The 21966-nt window shown below is 41.2% G+C and overlaps 1 protein-coding gene across 1 annotated transcript in view; it reads left to right on the top strand.

The window, feature by feature from the left end:
• The first annotated feature begins 216 nt into the window (after window positions 1-216).
• The window catches only part of efcc1 (EF-hand and coiled-coil domain containing 1), a 29145-nt gene continuing 7395 nt past the window's right edge, over window positions 217-21966 (top strand). The window contains exons 1-5 of the mRNA XM_034239816.1: window positions 217-972; window positions 4023-4438; window positions 15885-16027; window positions 18739-18874; window positions 20078-20234. Coding sequence (XP_034095707.1) covers window positions 325-972; window positions 4023-4438; window positions 15885-16027; window positions 18739-18874; window positions 20078-20234 — 1500 coding nt within the window. The 5' untranslated portion in view covers window positions 217-324. The remainder of the gene's footprint in view (window positions 973-4022; window positions 4439-15884; window positions 16028-18738; window positions 18875-20077; window positions 20235-21966) is intronic.

The raw sequence follows: 21966 nt of genomic DNA, 5'->3' as shown, positions 1-21966 counted from the left end.
AAACACTGCATATTAGTCTCTGGGGCATCTTACATCTTAACAAGGTCTAACCGAGTGAATGACACAAGTTTACACACCTGGTGGCAATTACACTGCGGCAAACGGCAGTAAGAGAGTTATAGTGAAGCTGTGTGTGTTTTACTGGTTGGGACCCCTGGTTTTGGGGTTTTGGGGGCATGGCTAAATTCAAATGTGCTCCGTTTGTCTCATTTCAGTTCCAGTGTGCGCACAGCTTCAGGAGGAACAAGAGCTCACACAGGGCAATGCTGGAGGAAACAAAGTAAGTGTGTTAAGTTTGAGGGAATATGATGTTTTTACGCACAAATGATGGATGCCATTGATCCATACAGCCGCCCCGCGCGCCGGACGCAATGGATAGTGAGCACCCTGGCTTACCACTACGGACTGGACCGGGGGGTGGAGAACGAGATCATAGTTCTGGCCACCGGCTTGGATCAATACCTGCAGGAGATTTTCCATCACATGGACTACCAGGGCGCAGGAAAAGTCTCCGTGGAGGATTTTAACATCTTGTGTGAAGTTTTGGGGCTGAACAAAGAGGTGGATACTGAATGCAGTTTGGAGAGTTTACCCAGCGAGCTCACTTTCAGACACTTCCACGCCAAACTGTGCGGATACTTCAGCACCAAGGCGGGGTGTCAGTATGAAAACGGCCGGTTGTTGGTGGGGAAGGACAGCGAGCACATCGAGACTCAGATCCGCCTGAGGAGCCCTCTGAGGCGGCGGGAGAAGCTGCTGTCTGCCGGGCTGGGTGAAGCCTCGGAGGGTCGGCACGCCTCCGGCTGCAGGCTGGGATCCTGCACCAAAGAGTGCTATGAGGAGATTGTGGCTCTGGAGGAAGCAGAAGACCGAGTAGTGAAGCTGGAGGATGAGAATGCGAGTTTGAGGGAGCTGATCGAGGACATGAGAGCCGCGTTACAGAGCAGCGATGCCCGCTGTATGGCCCTGCAGGTGAGCGCCATGGAGAGGGTCAACATGTTTATTCTGCTGAGAAGGAGAGGGCTTAACTCTGCTTAGAAAAGCTGCAACTCTAAAAGCAGGCATGTATCTTCAGAGGTGTAGAAAGTACTCAGATCTTGTACTTGAGTAAAAGTAGAAGTACTCAGATCTTGTACTTGAGTAAAAGTAGAGGTACTCAGATATTGTACTTGAGTAAAAGTAGAAGTACTCAGATATTGTACTTCAGTAAAAGTAGAAGTACTCAGATCTTGTACTTGAGTAAAAGTAGAAGTAATCAGATATTGTACTTCAGTAAAAGTAGAAGTACTCAGATCTTGTACTTGAGTAAAAGTAGAAGTACTCAGATATTGTACTTGAGTAAAAGTAGAAGTACTCAGATCTTGTACTTGAGTAAAAGTAGAAGTAATCAGATATTGTACTTCAGTAAAAGTAGAAGTACTCAGATCTTGTACTTGAGTAAAAGTAGAAGTACTCAGATATTGTACTTGAGTAAAAGTAGAAGTACTCAGATCTTGTACTTGAGTAAAAGTAGAAGTAATCAGATATTGTACTTCAGTAAAAGTAGAAGTACTCAGATATTGTACTTGAGTAAAAGTAGAAGTACTCAGATATTGTACTTGAGTAAAAGTAGAAGTAATCAGATATTGTACTTCAGTAAAAGTACTCAGATATTGTACTTGAGTAAAAGTAGAAGTACTCAGATCTTGTACTTGAGTAAAAGTGGAAGTACTCAGATATTGTACTTGAGTAAAAGTAGAAGTACTCAGATCTTGTACTTGAGTAAAAGTAGAAGTAATCAGATATTTTACTTGAGTAAAAGTAGAAGTACTCAGATCTTGTACTTGAGTGAAAGTAGAAGTACTCAGATATTGTACTTGAGTAAAAGTAGAAGTACTCAGATATTTTACTTGAGTAAAAGTAGAAGTACTCAGATCTTGTACTTGAGTGAAAGTAGAAGTACTCAGATATTGTACTTGAGTAAAAGTAGAAGTACTCAGATATTTTACTTGAGTAAAAGTAGAAGTACTCAGATATTTTACTTGAGTAAAAGTAGAAGTACTCAGATCTTGTACTTGAGTAAAAGTAGAAGTACTCAGATCTTGTACTTGAGTAAAAGTAGAAGTACCAGAGTGTAGGAATACTCTGTTAGTAAAAGTCCTGCATTCAAAATGTTCCTCAAGTAAAAGTAGAAAAGTATTCTCATCTAAATATAGTGAAAGTAGCGACAGTAAAAGTAGGCGTTGTGCAGATTGGTCCATTTCAGAATAATATATATGATATGTTTTATAATGATTGATCATGAAAGTGTTCTCAAAGCTGGTGAAGGTGCAGCTAGTTTGAATGACTTTGTATACTGCAGGGTAGCTTGTGGATTTACTCCAGGTGGAACTAAAGTCTGATTTAACACTTGATTATATTTCACATCATTCATCCACATCTGTGAAGTAACTAAAGGGATTAGATACATTTAGTGGAGTAAAAGTACACCATTTACCTCTGAACTGTAGTGGAGTAGAAGTACACAGTAGCAGAAAACGGAAATACTCAAGTAAAGTACAAGTATCTCAAAATTGTGCTTAGTTACTTTACACCACTGATATTCGTATAATGTAAAAGTAGCCTTCTACCTAATCTGATTACTTTCTGTTACTTTTGAATTACCTCAATATCAAATGCAATGCAAATCAATAAAAGAGTAATACATAAATATTAAGATGTTTTTTATTAAGGGTATTATGTAAAACAACAGAACAATGTAACCTTAAAAGATAAGAAACCAAGATATTTAGTTTAAGAAAGGTGTCCTCTTAAATCATCACATCAATCACTACCTGGCAAACCATTGAGTTATAACTGACAAGTATACATTTCTTATTATCATTAGCCTTTAGTCGTTTGTATTGAATTCCAAGTAATGATTCATTACAGACTCATCATTGACCGTATGAGAGATTTTCCACAGCCGACAATCCAAAAAAGCTCTTGTTTCCAACTTATCTATAAGTCATCAGGTTGAGGATTCGTTTCCAGCCCCTGCAGTCATCATGCCGACTGTTTTATCGACATGTTGCAGATGTGCTCTTGGGAAAGATATGTACTTCAGTAACTTCACCCTAAGTTGTTCCCAATTGCACAGCCAACAGTGTGTGAATGTTAGCTTCCTTTGAGCAGGAGGCATCTTGTATGAATGTATGAACTCTATGAATGTGTGTGAAGGGGTGAATGCTAACTGAGGAGTTGTACAGATAAAGCACTATATAAATACAGTCCATTTACCAAAAGCAGGGGTGTCCAAACTTTTTTCACCGAGGGCCACATACAGAAAATATACGAAGGGCTGGACCCCTCACTAGAGTGGAGGTATATTGCCTCATAAGTTAAGTTATAAGTCAGCTAAATTAATTAAAAGTAGTTCAATAATGCTTGTTACTTGAATATGCTTTAAGAAAAAATAAACCGCCTACATGACAGTTCTCCTTAGGGTTTACTTTATTTTGTTGGCAGCTCATTCCTTAAAACAGCAGCCTCAGATTTCTCATCATTAGGGGTAATATGAAGGGTATATTTCACGCTTGTTATTCAAATAAGTCATTGGGCTTATTTCTTATCAAATTAGATTTATTAGAAAATGTTTGCAACTTTAATTGACTGAATTTATTTTTTAAAAATGGGGTTATTAACACATGAATACTGTAATATATGTTCACATATCTATTTAAGAAGTACAATACAAGACAAGCACAAGTTTCATTTGTGGGCCGTGTTTCATTATACTTTCAGAATTAGCTGAGGGCCAATTCAAAATGTCCCCAAAATGTCCGTCTTGATGTCATGGTGCATACATAAAAGTAAAACAAAAATAAAAAAACACAGATAGAGAACTATAATAACATTAAAAAATGTAAAAAATGATAAAAACATATTGTAAAGTATAGCAGTATTTACATAGAAATAGAATGGAATAAAATATGGAATAAAACTCGGCAGTAATACAAAAAGAAAACCGATATTATAATATCTTGATGCTATCGTATTTTCAGGTAGGACTATGGAAGAGCCACTCCAAACATAAACCAGAGGAAAGCTGCGTCGCTGCTCTCCAAACACAAGAAGCCCAGCACGGTTTGAGCAACAGCAACCTGAAGAGTCTGCAGAACATCATCCAGGAGATCGAGCTGCTGCGAGGATCCAGAGAGCGACATGCAGAGGAGGCCATGTTGAGTAACGAGAGACTGGAGCAGGAGCTGTGGAGCTCTAGAGAGACTGTGGCTGCTCTAGAGGACTGCAACCGAACCCTAAAGAGGGAGCAGGTGGGCATGAGGAGGAAGGTGGAGGAGGCCAGGCAGGCGTTGCTCAACGGTCTGGGGAAGGTGAAGGAACTGGAGGCCAAAGCCAATCATGTTCCAGTTCTGCAGAGACACATCCTGCAGCTGGAGTCAGAGCTCCTCTACTACAGGTAAGAGATTGTTGTTCAACCCTGTCAGAGACTTGATGACTCAGCATACCATAATAACCTGTCCAACAGCATCACCTGGGACCCAAAGCATGTTCTGAACAGAGAATATGAACTGCTACCATCTAATGGGAGATTCAATAAAGTCCGTTTTTATTGTTTTTTTATTCAGATGTATTTCGGAAAGATCCAAGAGGTGGCTTGCAGCAGTGTTTGTCAGGGTTTGAGTTTTGTTGTTTCTAGTTGTGGGGTTGTGCTGTCATGTTTTCCTCCTTGTGTCTTGTCTGGTCCTTCTCCCTGTGTTTTCCTCCCTGTGTCTTGTCTGGTCCTTCTCCCTGTATTTTCCTCCCTGTGTCTTGTCTGGTCCTTCTCCCTGTGTTTTCCTCCCTGTCGTTAGTTTCCCTGGTGTGTCTGATTGTCTGATTGTGTTCACCTGTGGCCCTGGTGTTTCTCCTCCCCTGCCCGGCTGTTTCTCGTCTCGTGATTACCCCTCCCTGTATTTAGTCTTGTCTCTTCCTGTGTTCGGTGTCGGTTTATTCTGTTACGGTTTGGCAAAGGTAGGACCCAAAAGCAGACTAATAAAAAAGGTAAGTTGGTCTAGAAAACAAAAACGAGCTTTATTGTAAAAGCTGATGGCAAAAACACAAAGGAAGCACAAGGAAGATATAATACAAAAAGCTGACGATGACTGACATGGAGAGTGACGGGAAAAACAAACAATGAACCGACACCGAACACAGGAAGAGACAAGACTAAATACAGGGAGGGGTAATCACGAGACGACAAACAGCCGGGCAGGGGAGGAGAAACACAAGGGCAACAGGTGAACACAATCAGACAATCAGACACACTGGGGAACTAACGACAGGGAGGAAAACACAGGCAGAAGGACCAGACAATATAACAAGAGGAAAACATGACAGGGAGAACAGAACAGCAAAATAACCCCACAACTAGACACAACAAAACTCAAACCCTGACAGTGTTGGCATTTGGAATGGGTAGAAAAGCTATTGCCTTTATACGTGGTCATTGAGTATGGAACCCCAAACTATTCATTATCGGATCAATAAAAAAGGTATTGTGAAATCAATAATCGCATCCACTATTGGATTAGGAGAGACTTTTTTACATGCATCTTCTGGTCTTACATAATAACTGAATATTAGGGCCATGTGATTGCCAGAAAGTTTAAGTGGCATTGACAATATCCCTGTCCTGAAAAATATTGAAATAACCTTTTAGGTTCCAGAAAATGTAAATGAAGCTGTTCCTTTTAAAAATGTCTTGCGATGTAACCTTGGCGGCATGTTGATGCACCAAAAGAAACATTTAGGGTCACAGTTGTTGCTTTTTTAGTGGCAGGGACAAAGACCTTTTCACCTCTTCATCAAATCCAATCCACTGTCAAACCCTGAGCAAAACAAGTGTCTGTCTGTTCACAGGAGAAAGAGTGCTTGTCTGCAGGTTGCTGCATTAGGGAGGCCTTTGTGGCCAAAATGAACCGTAATGAATCATAATCCTTCCTAGAGTAAAATGACTCTGTTTACTTCTGGCTTAATGCCTCGAAAACTCTTCCATGCCACTTATGAAGGCTTGATGTGGTTCACTTTACCAATTTTTAGCCTTGTTGTGTTTGAGTTTGCTTAGCGGGCATCGTGTGTGGGTCCTGCCTGAGCTCTGCTTCTGTCGAGAACTACTCATTTTGGTGGAAGTAAGGGTGTAATTGGACTTTTCAAGTACAAAGCCATTGGGTTTAATGTTTATCCCTGTGTCTGTTGTCGCAACTCCAAACGTATAATCAGTGTCTGGACTTCTTAGGTGGCAGATGTCTCTCTAAATAGTTTGAACATCTACCTAATGCTGTTATTACGGACTCTGAGACGCATGCAACCAGACGCTTACTACCTGTAATTCTAACCAACACACTTCCCTAGCCTTCTTATAACCCTAAACTCCACTAATCCATGCAGACTGTGTTTCCAAAAGTCTTTTCACTGCCCTTCCATTGATAGCCTAATGGCAAATAATTCAATCCCACAAAGGCTCTGACTTGTCAGCAGAGAGCTCCATTGAGTGAAACCTCCGCAGACTGACCGTTCTCATCAATCTGTGCTCACGTCTTTCTCTCTGCTCCCAAATGAACAATACCACCCCGTCCTATGGATCTTAGCAACCAAGCTCCATGAATATTCCCACTGAAGCCTCAATGCTTGCTCAGTCACGTCTCATCGAGGGTTAGAAAAGGGGGGTACCAGTTAAAGGTGTTGTTCTTTAAGATTTCAGTAAGATGCAATGCTTTGTGACTCTGATTTACCTTCAAATGAAGTCAGAATTCTTTCCACATGCTATGCCATTGTCATTGTGGAGAGTTTAAACAAGGGTTAGCGTTAGGGTTAGGGTTAGATAAGCCTTAAATGTTTGTTTTTTTAATAAGGATCATACATTGTCTGCATTTAATTTGCTGAAGGAGTTACATTTACAGATGAGTCGTTCTAAGGCTGATGGTGAAATTGTTGTTCTTAGTTCCCCCACTAGATCATCTGAGAGCGTGTTGTTTTTGATTAACTTAGTAATGGACAATACCATTAATGAAACATTTACATTACGTTAATGGAAGCTATCTATAGATGTTGGCGTCTGGTTGTGTGTCGTCTTTTCGTTATCATGTGTCGTTAGTAATGTAATATGTTCTGAAAGGTTTTCGTGTTAGAGACCATGGACGTCTAAGTTGTCGATCTTATATTTAATATGAGCTGCAATAGATACTGTATCGGCAGCGGCATTCGGACAATGCACTAACCTGCATTGTTTGCACATCAGACACTTGTTTTTTTCAATCAGCACCGAGCAGTTTGGTTTGCAGAACGAATAAGAGCTAAGCAAAACATGTCACCTTTGCTGCCATGTTCCCAGATTTGAAATATCCTCTCGTAACACTTGTGTTTTTGTACTTTCGTTTTTCCATTTCTTGGCCTAGTACAGGAAGTTTTGAGGACTATAGTGTAGATGTATCTGAGTCTGGTTGGTTTATTATTTGCATGAAAACATTTGAACTAATTCTAATCGCTGAGGATACGAGAAGTAAAGTTAGGGTTTATTTCCCAAAGTAAATCCAATCACAACACACATTTGTTTGTGTCTTGCAAAACAGCACATAAAGTCTAAATGCAATTGGATCTAACTGGAAGACATCCTACATTGTCTCGTCATATGTGTCACGGTCATAACTAAGTCTTAAAATACATTGAATATGACAGGGGCGGACTGGGACTAAAAATCAGCCCGGGACTCTCGACCGGCCCACCTCGGTACCGCAAGTAAATACCGCTAGTAAATTGTCGACGGGGGCGGCCCACATCGTCCGACCGGCCCACTTCATTACCGGCCCATCTGGATTCGTCCCGATGGCCAGTCCGCCACTGGAATATGACCTGGTCCCGCTTTGAGATGCTGAGGTGTGTCAAGGGTTCTGTTGAAATAAACTTAACTTTATCCCTGTGGCTTATTTCTAAACTGCTGTGACAAGTAATGAGATTAAACGAGATGCTGCTGGATCTCAGAGATGCTGAGGATTCCTCTTAAGCATGCTGATAATACAGATGAGGATCCTTATGAGCTCCTACTATCAGCCTAAAACACTGGAATACCCACCCATTTGACTTGGCATCAGTTAATTCCTGGAAAGACTTTTGGGGATGTTTCAAGGAGTAGTTCGACACATTGGGAAATACACTTTTTGTCTGTCTTGCCAACAGTTAAATGCGAAGATTGATCGATGTCTTTATGGAAATGACTACATGACTGAAAACTAGGAAGACGCTAGCTAGGCTCTTTCCAAAAGCAACACGTCAACCAGCACCTGTAAAGATAATTAGTTAACACTCATCTTGTTTGTTAAACTACAAGTTGTGGTTATATGTGCTACGTTAGGCTTAGCATCTACTTTACAGACGTGTTTTATTTTACTGCAACATTTTAATTACATGTTTAGTGTTTATTAGCATTTGGTTTGAATTTCAGATCCAGATCTTTTCAAGTTTTCATCAAAATCAGGTTATAAGAGGTCATCGGGGAAACTTAAGATATGTGTGTTGTTGCATAACGTGTTTGTGGTTTCTTTGGACTGTACGCCAACACAGCCGTGGCTGAGACTAACACTGAGCCGCTCCTCTAACAGGAGTTGATTAGCTCGCTTTGGGATAGTCTAAAAGTGTCACTGTCTTCTGACTCCAGAACGTAAAGGGTGTCTCAATCAGTCACTGTAGCCTAAAGAGCTCTGTGGGCCAAAGGGATTAGACAATAGGAAGCAGAGCAAGAGGAACAAAAAGGAGTGAGGGGGAGGAAAGCCTACCATCTGGAGGAAGAAGCAAACACTCAACTGTTTGTTCATGAAATGACGGACATGTTTTGCAAGAGAGGAATGGCTTCATTCAACTTTCCATCTTGTTTTTCTGCTCCGAAGAAGAGATGTAGAGTGGAGCAACAAATCACTCATCTAAATGAACCCTGGTCATCTTCCATCAAGAACTGCTTCAGTTGTATTGTGCTCTTGATTCCAGGTGTCTCCATCTATAGTCCAGGGACTTCTACCCAAGAACATATGTCTTCAAGTGCGCACGTTTTAAACTCGCTTTCCGTTTTAAACTCGCTTTCCGTTTTATCGGCTCGCCTGCGGACGTCTTCCCTGTCTGCCTGTGACCCCTGGCCCTCTGGAGGCAGGCCCCAGGGGAGGAGTAATCTGCAGCCTTTCATGCTCTCTGCGTGGCGCCTGAAAGCAAAGGGGAAAGGGTCTCGCTGTCCATTTATCTGAGAGCTGCAGCATTGTGTGGAGCAGGTGCTTCCACGGCATTCCTACCCTTTAAATAATGTGGAAAGGACACACTAGAGGGATGTCTGGGACCCGTGGCATTCTGCTGCCTTAATGTTGTTCTTGATCAGATTTCAATAACCCACACTGCCAAATGGGCTCATTTTCACCGTGAAGCACTGCCCTGCTTTCCCTCTGTCTGGTTAGAGGTATGCTGGCATCAGCAGAAATACATCACACACAAAATATTTTATAAATGTATGCCACCCACTTGCTCTCCCTGTATACATCCCTCTGCTTTTAACACCCCCGTTTATTTGGCTTTTGGGGTTTTTGCACTTGCTAAGAAAAGCTCCCCTCTGTAAAGGTTACAGCCATTGGGTTTTTGGATTAAATCCTCAGCTCCTGGAAACTAATCACAGCCCTGGAGCTGCTGTGTATCCCAGAAACCCCCTCTTTGTGTGGCTGTGACCCAGAGGGCTTGATTAATAGCCGTCAGCTATGTAAACATGACCTCTGACCCCAACTCCGACAGAAACTCAAGTTCAAGCTCAGGTACAGCGTGACCTCGTGTTTGACCTCTGCAGAGAACGAGGGCTGCCAGTGACCGATGACACCTGAGGGAGGAAATGGCTATTCAGGCAGAGGGGGGGGGGGGGGGGGGGGGGGGGGGGGTAGACAGTGAGTGTTGATGGGCGGTTCTGGGGGGGGACAACAGGGGCTGAGCTTGGACCCCCCAGTGGCCCCCCATACATCTATGATAATGCAAAGTGTTGCAGCAGAGACTGTGTTGTTGCATTGGCCAAAGTTTACTAAAGCATTACTGAAAAAGTGTTTTCATTAAATAAGTTAACTCTGAGTTACTGGAACAAATTCTGTAACTACAACGAGCCAACAAACATTACGCATCAAATAAAAACAAAGTTTGTCTGCATAAATGATGTATTTATTTCCCCAAACTCCTTTTAATGTTCTGTATATTGGGCCAAAAGAAAAAGTAATCGACACACACTCTGTTACTAAATCAAACCAATAATAATAATTCATTACGTTTATTGGACTGCTTTACATTACATATACTACATGTTAGACATGTAACAGTGAATACTGTGGACAAAACCCACAGGAGCAAATTAGGGTGTCTTGCCCAGGGACACAACGGCTTGATGCAATAATGGTATTTTATGTTTTTTTTAAATGCACTATGATTTAAAGGGCCCATGTCATGCTTTTCCGGTTATCACCCGTCCCCTTGTGTTATGAAGGTTGTTCTGCATGTAAACGGTCTGCAGAGTCTCAAACCCTCAAAGTACACCCTGTAGCGAGTAAAACTCTAACACAGAGAAGACCTGTCTGTGCTGCCCCAGAACGCCTCGTTGGGGATTTCTCTTTTTCCATTATTTGCTTCCTGGGTTCTGTGACGTGTGAACTCCCAGATCAACAACAAATGACCGGATTGGCCCAAATGGACCAATCCTTGGAGCTCCTCCCACACCAGGATCCCTTGGCTAACTAACAGGGAGTCCCATTGACTTGCATAGAGCTCTCTGAACGCTGGTAATAGACGAGTTGGGATGGTGGAGAAATGCTCTCCGCAGACCCATTGACTTTCTTTCTCAATATCAAGCCACACTTATTGTTTTTACTTCGGCTGTGAGTGTTTGTGTGCTCAGGATGAGTTTGGCTTGTTCTCGCTGTATCGCCGACCCGGAAACCTGTCCGCTCCTCGCAGCAACGAGCCTCGCAACGTCCCGACCAATCAGAGCACAGTGGGCTCACAGGGAGGGGGGGGGGCAGGAGCTCCAACAGGCCGTGTAGGACAGAGAGTGAATACACATACTTTACAGAGATGCTGTTTGAGAAACCAATGTGAGTTTGGAACATTGAACAATGGAAATCTATTCTAGTCGACCTCAACAATGGAATTATGATCAGTAGAGATGGCCATGTCACGGGACCTTTAAATCTTGAACACTGTCTTTATCCGGCCCCATCACAGGCCTCCCGAGAAACATTGGTCTAGAATCTTCACTGGGGTTTGTTTCTGGAAAGTTCAGTTGAGCGCCACGCTGTGATAAACATAGGGAAGACTCTGGGTGTCCTGGCTCTAACAACAAACAGCAGCTCCCCCCCCCCCCCCCCCCCCCCCCCCACCACCTACAGGACGGCTTCACACTGCTGGTAATAAGGCAGAATACAGGATACTATTAATTAGAAATGCCCTGACGGAGCACAATAGAGCTCTTCATGTGTACTAGTGTGTGTGCCTCAAGGGATGTTGGAATAATTAACCTGATATATAGGCAGCGATATATGCTTCCATGTGTTCAACTGGACCGTTGCATGTGCGTTTTCTCTGCCAAGAGCTTTATTGTCTGAGCCAAAACAAATGTAAGAATGAAAAGATGTATTTTTCTTTGTTGTGAAGGATTGTGTAACATACCCCCATTACCAAGATATGCCTTTGATACAGGGAACTGATCAAAGACAGCGGAAGGTCATACAGACAGTTCAGGAAATGTTGAATTGATGATCTTTCTGCTCCACTTCTAGTACTTCCTGACCAACAACGAGGTTTACATACAACTTAATTCGCTCTTAATACTCCAACTGATTTATGACCTTAGAATATTTTTTTGTGTAATGTATCTTCTAAATGAAACAAAAGGCAAGCAACACAAAATGCTTTTAAAGATATGACATTGTTTTGCCATTAGCTGACAGAAACACAAAGCACTCAAATGTTAACCATACAAAGTTACATGGCTTACACAAATAGCAGATAAGTTGTGTATGATTCATCATTCACTCTCCTTTGGGCAATGTTTTGGACTCCACCACCTGCTGAGAAAAAGATTGTCTCTTTGGCTGCTAGACATTTGACTTGCCTTATATGTTTGTTGCTAACTGTGTCTGTTTACTGCATGGCGTACATTTGGTTAATCAGTAGTCTTAGTTGTGTGTGGGGCCTCACAGGGATCTTGAGACAGACATATTCATACTGTAATAGTGCCATAAAACCAAAATAACGATCTAAAAGAGGCAAAAATACATTGTAGCAAAATAAGCATTCATTTTGATTCATGTTTCTGCCCACCAGGCAAAAGTATTCTTCTGGAAGTCTATGGTTTTTTGAACGGGTTGGTAGTATGGAATAAGGTCTGTGGTAAAGACGAGCTGGAGAGATTTTCAAGTATTTTTCTATGACATAAAATACATCATTAAATACTCCACTCGCGAATGTCCGAAGCTTCTATGTGTCATTAAATTGTTGGTTGCTAACACGGTCTAAATGAGACTACGAAACGTCATCAAGGCGAACATTAGCATTAGCAAGCCTTTAGCTTAGTGGTGGAGATGTGTAGTCATGCAACCGTGATGTAGTTTGTCTGTAGCCTAACGTTAGCTTTTTATTTTTGTATTTATTCATGTATTTAACAGGGACACTGCACATTAATGAACATTTCTGTAAACGTGCCAGAGTTAGCCAAGAGGCTATTTTTCATCTGTAGTCCCTGGACAGATTTTAAAAGTCAACCTAAAACACATTTCATTTTAAACAAGTAAATGCAATACATTTAAAACATGCAACAGACATTACTGGGATACTTAAATAAAACAATTTAAAATACAGAACATTAAAACAAAACAAATAAAACAAAAGAACATGTTAAAACACAGGCGGTGGGTTGTACGGAGCAGGAGATTGGGTCAGTGTTGGCAGAGCTGAACACAGGCGGTGGGTTGTACGGAGCAGGAGATTGGGTCAGTGTTGGTAGAGCTGAACACAGGCGGTGGGTTGTACGGAGCAGGAGATTGGGTCAGTGTTGGCAGAGCTGAACACAGGCGGTGGGTTGTACGGAGCAGGAGATTGGGTCAGTGTTGGTAGAGCTGAACACAGGCGGTGGGTTGTACGGAGCAGGAGATTGGGTCAGTGTTGGTAGAGCTGAACACAGGCGGTGGGTTGTACGGAGCAGGAGATTGGGTCAGTGTTGGTAGAGCTGAACACAGGCGGTGGGTTGTACGGAGCAGGAGATTGGGTCAGTGTTGGCAGAGCTGAACACAGGCGGTGGGTTGTACGGAGCAGGAGATTGGGTCAGTGTTGGCAGAGCTGAACACAGGCGGTGGGTTGTACGGAGCAGGAGATTGGGTCAGTGTTGGCAGAGCTGATTCCTCACTAACCATATTTTGAGTTTTGATTTAAATAAAGTGAATGTGGTCTGGTCTCTGATTGGAGGTGGGATTGAGTTCCATCGCTGAGCAGCTTTCAAATGAAGACCGACTGAAAGAACTTTTTCTGAGTGGAATAATGCAATCTCCTCTCGCTGCACCTCTTTACTTCTGGCCATTGCATTTACGCTTCAAAAATCAAAGTGGTGTTAACATATGGAGATTAACCTGCTGAACAAATCGTTTTTAAGTATCATGTGTTGGCCACAAACGTTTATTTTTCTACAATATACGGAATATTGAGGGAGCCCTTGCGATGCTAACTTCTGGGTTGAACAAAGACAAAACAGTTAGAATCACTGCACCACTCCATGTGTGCTGCATCCCACAGTCTGACCACTATGGCTGTCTGGACTACTTTTTGTTGTCTGTTTGAATTCCCATGCTCAGCACAAACACCTCATTATTGTCAGCCACATGATGGAAATCAGTCTAAATCTCAAGCAAACAAAAAATACACATTACAACTAGTTTTTAATCCGACAGCTGGGAGGTCATCCTTCTTTCCTTCCGAAACACAAAGACATTTTTAAGCCTCTATACATTTCAAAGGCCTGAGCCAGAAACTGGAGCCTTGCTACACTTTTCAATGGACACGGGCTGCACCCCCTCCAATGCTGTCAATTAAAGTGCAATTAGTCACACCATTGAAAAAGCTTTCCACCACTTCATACCAGAGCGTCTCCACAGCAACCAGCTTGGTTTTGTGTGTGTTCACCAGACTATGGGAGTTTAGGATTTCATGTAACGGGATAATGTAATCAGGATACTAAGAAAGGTAACTGTATTCCTTTACAGTTATATAAATAAATCAAATTACTGTTACATTTCTAAACTCTACCATTTCTAGCAGGATTACAGTGACCTAAACATATCATCTAGTGTTTGTTGTAAAGCATCAGCTGTTCTCTGTGAGCTGTTCTGTTCTGTAGGATAATACTTTAAGTCTGAATACTTCTACTGCCTGAATCTGCTTCATGGTTTTCACTTTCTTCGCTTCATTTGTTGTTTTTAATTCAGCAGGTGAACCTGTATGTTCATAAAATAGTGTGTGTGTGTTCAACTGTGTGTGTTAAACTGAAACGGAGTATTTTCTGTCAGCTCAGATTTTAAACTATAGTATGTGCTCATGTGGTCCACTGTTGGTGTATAGGTACTGCCTGGATGTGCTGAATGAAAGGCAGGTTTTCCTATCGACACATTTTGTATCCTAAATATCTGGGTGCCATCTTTTCTAAGGTAGCTTTGTTCTGTTGTCTTACATTATACACTAAAGAACGTCCTATTGTTTTGTATTTACTTGCATTGCATTTGATATTGAGGTAATCCTAAAGTAACGCTGAGTTATCAGGTTACATTACTTTTATATTTCGATACTCAGATTAGGCTACTTCATACATTCTTTTACAGTAACTATTAATTGTAATTAAACTTAAAGCACCAGCTCCATATCGTAGGGACTGCAGCTGTTGGCCCTGATGAACTAATTCAATCTCTCCTCCCTCACGGCCCCCACTAACTTAAACATGACGCTCTGATTGATTGCCTGAAATCATGCTGCAAGTATTGACCTCCAGTGAAGTCACTCCTTCCTCCCAGCTTTTGCACAAAGAAACTCGTACACAGATGCAGCGTATAATGTTGTGTTAAAGCAAAGTGTGTCTCGCGCCAACAGGATCTGAGTATGAGGGCTTTTTCCTTTTTCAGCGAGTCAGGCTGCTGAAAAACCTTTTTCGAGATTTCTTTTTTCAGCAAGACATCATCATCTGGAAACACTTATTCTGTGATTTACAAAGGCCCCCTATCGGATTTCCCCCAGCACAAAAGAGCAGACAGCAGGAGAAACGTAGAAAATTCAAACCATTACAGGAAGATTGATCCGAGCAAACTGCACTCCGTCTTTTTTCAGTATCAAGTTTGAATGTGTCTTTGACGTAAGGAAAAACATGACATATAGAATACATGTGCCCTATGAAACAGAGCTTACAAAACAGTTTATGTGCTTAATATTTTCAGTGCTCTATCTGTCTTTTATCCATCCACTGTGAGCTTTTACCTCACATCTTGCAAGCTAACTCCACAGAAACAGCACCGCTCCACCATTGACCCACTTTACTGTAAATATGCCTTCAAGACACAACGTCTGGCTTCAATTACCCCACCCAGATTTGGCATACAACATCACAGGCCTCTATAAAATTATCATGGCGGTTGTAGATGTGGCTTAATACACACTGCCTTGTGTTACTTGATATGTTCTCTTTGATCTTTTCAATTGGTTAGGACAGAACTTTCTCATCTGTGTGAATTTGAAGAGCCACTTTCTAGTCCCTTCGGTCGGTGCCAGTTTATGTGCAGGGACTTGAAAAGATGGGGAGTCAAACAGCTAAATTTAACTTTCTCTTTCAGGTCGGAGGTGTCAAAACTACAACTCCCAGGAAGCACCAGGGCAGATCTGAGTGTTGGTGAAAGGCAGAACCAGAGATGTTGCTCGGACTCCCAACACGACCGATGTTCCCCGACAGGAAGAGCTGTGACGACCCCGGATAAAAGTAAGACATGTTTACCATCAGAGGTGGGAAGTAGTGGAGTACAAATACTTTGTTACTGTACTTAAGTACATTGTTCTGGTATCAGTACTTTACTCCACTGCTTATTTTTCTGAAGACTTTTTACTTTGACTTCTTACATGTTGAACCCAAATACCTGTACTTTCTACTTCTTACATTTTGAACACAAATACCTGTACTTTCTACTTCTCACATGTTGAACACAAATACCTGTACTTTCTACTTCTTACATGTTGAACACAAATACCTGTACTTTCTACTTCTTACATGTTGAACACAAATACCTGTACTTTCTACTTCTCACATGTTGAACACAAATACCTGTACTTTCTACTTCTTACATGTTGAACACAAATACCTGTACTTTCTACTTCTCACATGTTGAACCCAAATACCTGTACTTTCTACTTCTTACATGTTGAACACAAATACCTGTACTTTCTACTTCTTACATGTTGAACACAAATACCTGTACTTTCTACTTCTTACATGTTGAACACAAATACCTGTACTTTCTACTTCTTACATGTTGAACTCAAATACCTGTACTTTCTACTTCTTACATTTTGAACACAAATACCTGTACTTTCTACTTCTCACATTTTGAACACAAATACCTGTACTTTCTACTTCTCACATTTTGAACACAAATACCTGTACTTTCTACTTCTTACATTTTGAACTCAAATACCTGTACTTTCTACTTCTTACATTTTGAACTCAAATACCTGTACTTTCTACTTCTTACATTTTGAACTCAAATACCTGTACTTTCTACTTCTTACATTTTGAACTCAAATACCTGTACTTTCTACTTCTTACATTTTGAACTCAAATACCTGTACTTTCTACTTCTTACATGTTGAACTCAAATACCTGTACTTTCTACTTCTTACATTTTGAACTCAAATACCTGTACTTTCTACTTCTTACATTTTGAACACAAATACCTGTACTTTCTACTTCTGACATGTTGAACACAAATACCTGTACTTTCTACTTCTTACATGTTGAACTCAAATACCTGTACTTTCTACTTCTCACATGTTGAACCCAAATACCTGTACTTTCTACTTCTTACATGTTGAACTCAAATACCTGTACTTTCTACTTCTTACATGTTGAACTCAAATACCTGTACTTTCTACTTCTCTCATGTTGAACTCAAATACCTGTACTTTCTACTTCTCACATGTTGAACCCAAATACCTGTACTTTCTACTTCTCACATGTTGAACTCAAATACCTGTACTTTCTACTTCTCTCATTTCCCAAACAGCTGGTTCCTTTAGTCTGAATGTGTGTTTGGTGCGTGATCATTATTCTTTAGAGTCATTGCGTGCCTATTGATTTGAACACGATCCGTGTATCCATCATTTCCTGGTCTTCTCTAAAGAAGAGGGACCAATGGAAACGTTGTCATGTTGCCGTTGTTCAGCATGGAAACATTCATTAGCTAACAATGACATTATTGTTCTATTAATATAAAGGGAGGTCAGGTACTCTTTAAAACAGCTGCTAGTTGGGTACTTTTTACTGAAGTACATTTCAAAGTTCTTTACTTTTACTTGAGTAAAGAAGTTTAGTCAGTACTTCTACTTTTACCAGAGTATCTTTAAACACAAGTATCTGTACTTCTACTTGAGTAATGGATGTGTGTACTTTTGCCATCTCTGATTACCATGAAACTCCTCTGTGGTGTAAAGAACATGAATGTATGTCCTGCATCTTGTATTGAGTGGTGTTTACTAAACATGTGTATCTGGCTCTGCATGAGGTTCCTGAAGGCAGACTACTTGATTTCAAGAACTGCGAAAACATGGAGACACCAGAACATGATGAACCAGCTGCGGCAAGCAAAATAGGATGATTATACAACATAAATAAATAAATAAGGAGACATACTGTCCAAAGAAAGGTCCACAAGTGAATGATGTAATGTTATATCATAGCTGTGACTATATAAAGAGATTGTATTAGATGACTGGGGTTTTCTTGCAATTAAACAGTCCTGAGATATCGAGTAATTATAAAACTATTAGTTTTAGGGGACACAACAAAGGCTGCTGTTGTGGATCCAATACCTTAAAAACTCAGGACATTATAATATACAACTTTTGACAGTTTGGAGCATTGGAAAATCTTGCTGGACATTTGGACCAATGATAATGATGACTTAAATTACTAAGTTATCGTTGGTAGTTGAACTACCCCGGTTCACAGACATCTCTTTGTCAATGTAAGTCAATGGGAAAAAGTAATGTTTGGTCCCAAAGACATCAAAGATGGACACCAGGTTGTAGTTCCACCCTTTAGCCACAACAATTGCTTCAACGTCTTGTGCACTTCCTGGAGGGTTGAATATGAACTGATGATTATACGACTAACATTTGTTCCATTGTGCATATATCAGTTATATACTTTTACTATCATTTGTTCTTTAAAATGTTGAGAAATACTAAAATAAGCATTTCTTTAGTCTAATGTGACATCTCGTTGCTTGTGTTGTCCAACAAACAGTCCAAAGCCGATAGATGTTCAATCCTCTTTGAAAAGCTGGAGTAAGACAATAATTGGTGTTTAATTGCTTATGTTCGAGCCTGTTCTTCCCTAAACCTCTGGCTACAGTACCACTCCATGTTAAATGGGTATTGTGATCATGCTAACAATAAATGGTGTGTTTTGTCGTCTAGTGGAGGAACAGCTGTTTCGTTCTGTGGAAGGCCAGGCAGCGTCTGATGAGGAAGACGATAAATGGACCGAGGATCAGCAGAGGCAGGTGGACGAGGTGAAGAGGATCCTGACCAAGCTGTCCTGCTGTGGGGAAAGGTAGCAAACATCCAGATCATTTCTGTATCATTAAGCAATGGCATGCTATGTGGAGTATGATGTATGAACCTTTTATGTGAGAGCCTGGAGGATTAATAGCCAAAACCAGGAATTGGTGTTGTTTCACTTGGAGATCATGTTAGACCCAAGCTAGAGATTAGCAACCATTCTAGGTTACATTCAGTTGAAATGCTGCCATGTAGGCTATAGAGTGGTGCAAGGAGGACGTATGTTTCTAGGCTAACCGAAAAGTTATGATATCATTGACTAAACATCCAAACAATTGTTTTATGATATTTTGATTAGATTAGATTAGAATCTTTAATGACCACACAGCCAGGCTGGTGGAATTCGTGTTCAGTGCAGATTATTACAGCTTGTTCCATACAATTCAACATACAATAAACATACAATAAAAAGTACAACACACAGCACAGGGCAAAGACATATAACATAAAGTTCAAGGTGTGGTGGATTGTTATTGTTCATTGGGGTTATTTAGAGTCCATTTAGTGTCCGTATTGCAAAGGGAAAAAGCTGTTTTTGAAGCGGGCGGTTTTGGCGGACAGTGACCTGTAGCGCCCCCCTGAGGGCAGAAGTTGGAGGACATGGTGAGCTGGGTGGGAGGGGTCAGAAATGATTTTCTTTGCCCTTGTGACAGTTCGTTGGTGGTGAAGTGATTCGAGTGATGGATCAGAAGGATCAGAAGGATATTCTCCATATACTAACAGCACTTGTATAGTTGTTGAAGGTTAAATGCAATTGCTAGAATTTAATAGCTAACATTAGGCTATAAAGAAAATCTTTGTCGCAGATCTTGGCGCCACCAATGCTAAGATAAACGCAGCTAATGTTCGCCGTGATGACAATAAGCCACTTGTTAGTTTATTACACATTTACAAGTGGGGTATTAACTATTTATTTTATCTCGTAGAATAAAAGGTGAAAATCCCGACAGCTTGTGTTAACCACAGACCTTATTTCAGGCATCAAACAGGTTACAAAAACTTTGACTTTGAGACAATCAAACTGGAAGTGCTAAAATGCTAAGGGTTTTAGGACTCATTCCAAAACAATTAGCAGATTTAAATAACGATGCAATGTTACTCAGATATGACCTTGTTAGTTCAACTCCAATCCTTTCTGACATCCCTGAGCCTGACATGCCGTACGTTCTGCTTTCTGGTACCTGTTGTTGTTCAGGTGCGACGACAAGGCGTTGAAGAAGCTGATGTCTCACTACGGCAGCTCCAGGAGCGAGGAGAGCTGCAGCGCTGTGCTGGAGCTGCTGGAGAGAGTGACCCGGCTGAACAAACATCTGGAGCTGAAGGAGAGCCGCGCCGAGGTAGACATGGAGCAGGTAAACACTGACCTCACTGGAAGTATATATGCACAGTTAGTGTTGCAGTATTAAACTGGAGCAGGTAAACACACCTCCACTTACCTCCATCTCATCAGGGTGGGCTTCTCCTCAGATCCACCAGAAACAGAACACCTTTATTCGTCCCACAAAGAGTACATGCTCCTTGTTACATAGAGTAAAGAGGCAAACATAGCTTAATATTAATTGAGAAGCATGCATAAAATATTAAAGATAGAAATTGAAAGTACAATTTACAAAATCCAGTAACAAAAAACAAACAAAAATAATTACAAAAATGTAAAAAGAAAAAAAAGTGTGATAGCAGCGAGGTAATGGTATTCAAAGTGGAAGTTTATATGCACAGTCAGGGTTTCCCACACATAGACTATACTTGGGCGGGCCGCCCAGGTATATTAACGGCCGCCCAAGTATATTTCGCGACCCATTTAGTTTTTTTTTTTTTTTTTTTATAGTTTTTTTTTTTATTCGTCCGTGACCACGACGCCATCTGCGATCGATTAACTTGTAGACAATGATCCCTCGCTCCCTTGCTCTGATCTCGCCTCCTTCTGGCCTGTTAAGTGGCCTGCCTCACACAGGGTGACTGGCTGTCCACATGATGTGGCCTGCCGACATGGCCACTGTCATACAGATCATAAATCAAAGCCCTTGATTGGTCTCTGTGTGTCATTCAAGCTCGGGATAACCTCAGCTCAGGTGAGGTAAAGGACTCTCTGAGTGTTTAGATAGTTAACTTAGTCTAAGTTCTCAGTGGGTCTCAAACGGTGTGGTCACCATTTATGTAAACACATATTTCCATTTGAGAGGGTAGTGATTGGTCTAATGGATAGTGAGGTGGGCTGAAGATCGGAAGGCTGTGAGTTCAAATCCCGCCAGGAACACCACCACTAGTGTGCCCTTGAGTAAGGCACTTAGCCCTTAGTTACTCCAGGGAGAATGTCCCTGTAATCGGTCATTATAAGTCGCTTTGGATAAAAGCGTCAGCTAAATGAAATGTAATGTGATTAGTAAAATATGCATGAATAAATAAATAAAAAGTTAACTAGGTGAAAAAAGGTAAGATACACTTTTAAAACTTGTTGAGAGAAAACTAGTCTTTGCTGCTGCCTCAAAGAGGAGCAGGGGGAGAGGAGGGAGACAGGAGAGGCTGATTCAGGAGCACAGACACACTCACAACTATAAATGAACCAAAACTAAATTAATAAACAAGTTTCAGTGTTTTTTTCATATTGGAAATGGTATGTTGTTGGTTATGGCCTTGATTTTATGATTATTGAAATGTATACAGTTCTGTTAAATATAGGTGTTTCCATAGATCTAGTCTCTTTATTTTCCCCTCAAAATGCACCAGGGGGGCATGCCCCTGGACCCCCCTAGAGGATTTGAGGTCGACCCCCACTAAAAATCACATGGATAGGTTCCTAAATACATTAATAAATACATTTATTTTTTTAAATAGTAACCCATTTCCATATGTTCATGTGTGGGTAGTAGATTTAAACTATAGGGCTATCATTATGGACCCTGCCTGTACCTGTACCTGTTCGCTCTGCCATCGCGTGAAGGGTCTGCTAACAAGCGACCAACAGAAAGGTTAATGTTGTTGCACGTCACCTCAACCCCCCCCCGCTACCACCACCCCCCAAAGTATATTTCAGATCTGTGGGAAACACTGGCAGTTAATGGACCAGCACCAGAGGCATTCCCA

This window comes from Gymnodraco acuticeps, unplaced genomic scaffold (assembly GCF_902827175.1).
Source record: "Gymnodraco acuticeps unplaced genomic scaffold, fGymAcu1.1, whole genome shotgun sequence".
Taxonomy (NCBI): Eukaryota; Metazoa; Chordata; class Actinopteri; order Perciformes; family Bathydraconidae; genus Gymnodraco; species Gymnodraco acuticeps.
This window is presented reverse-complemented; position numbering and strand designations above follow the sequence as displayed.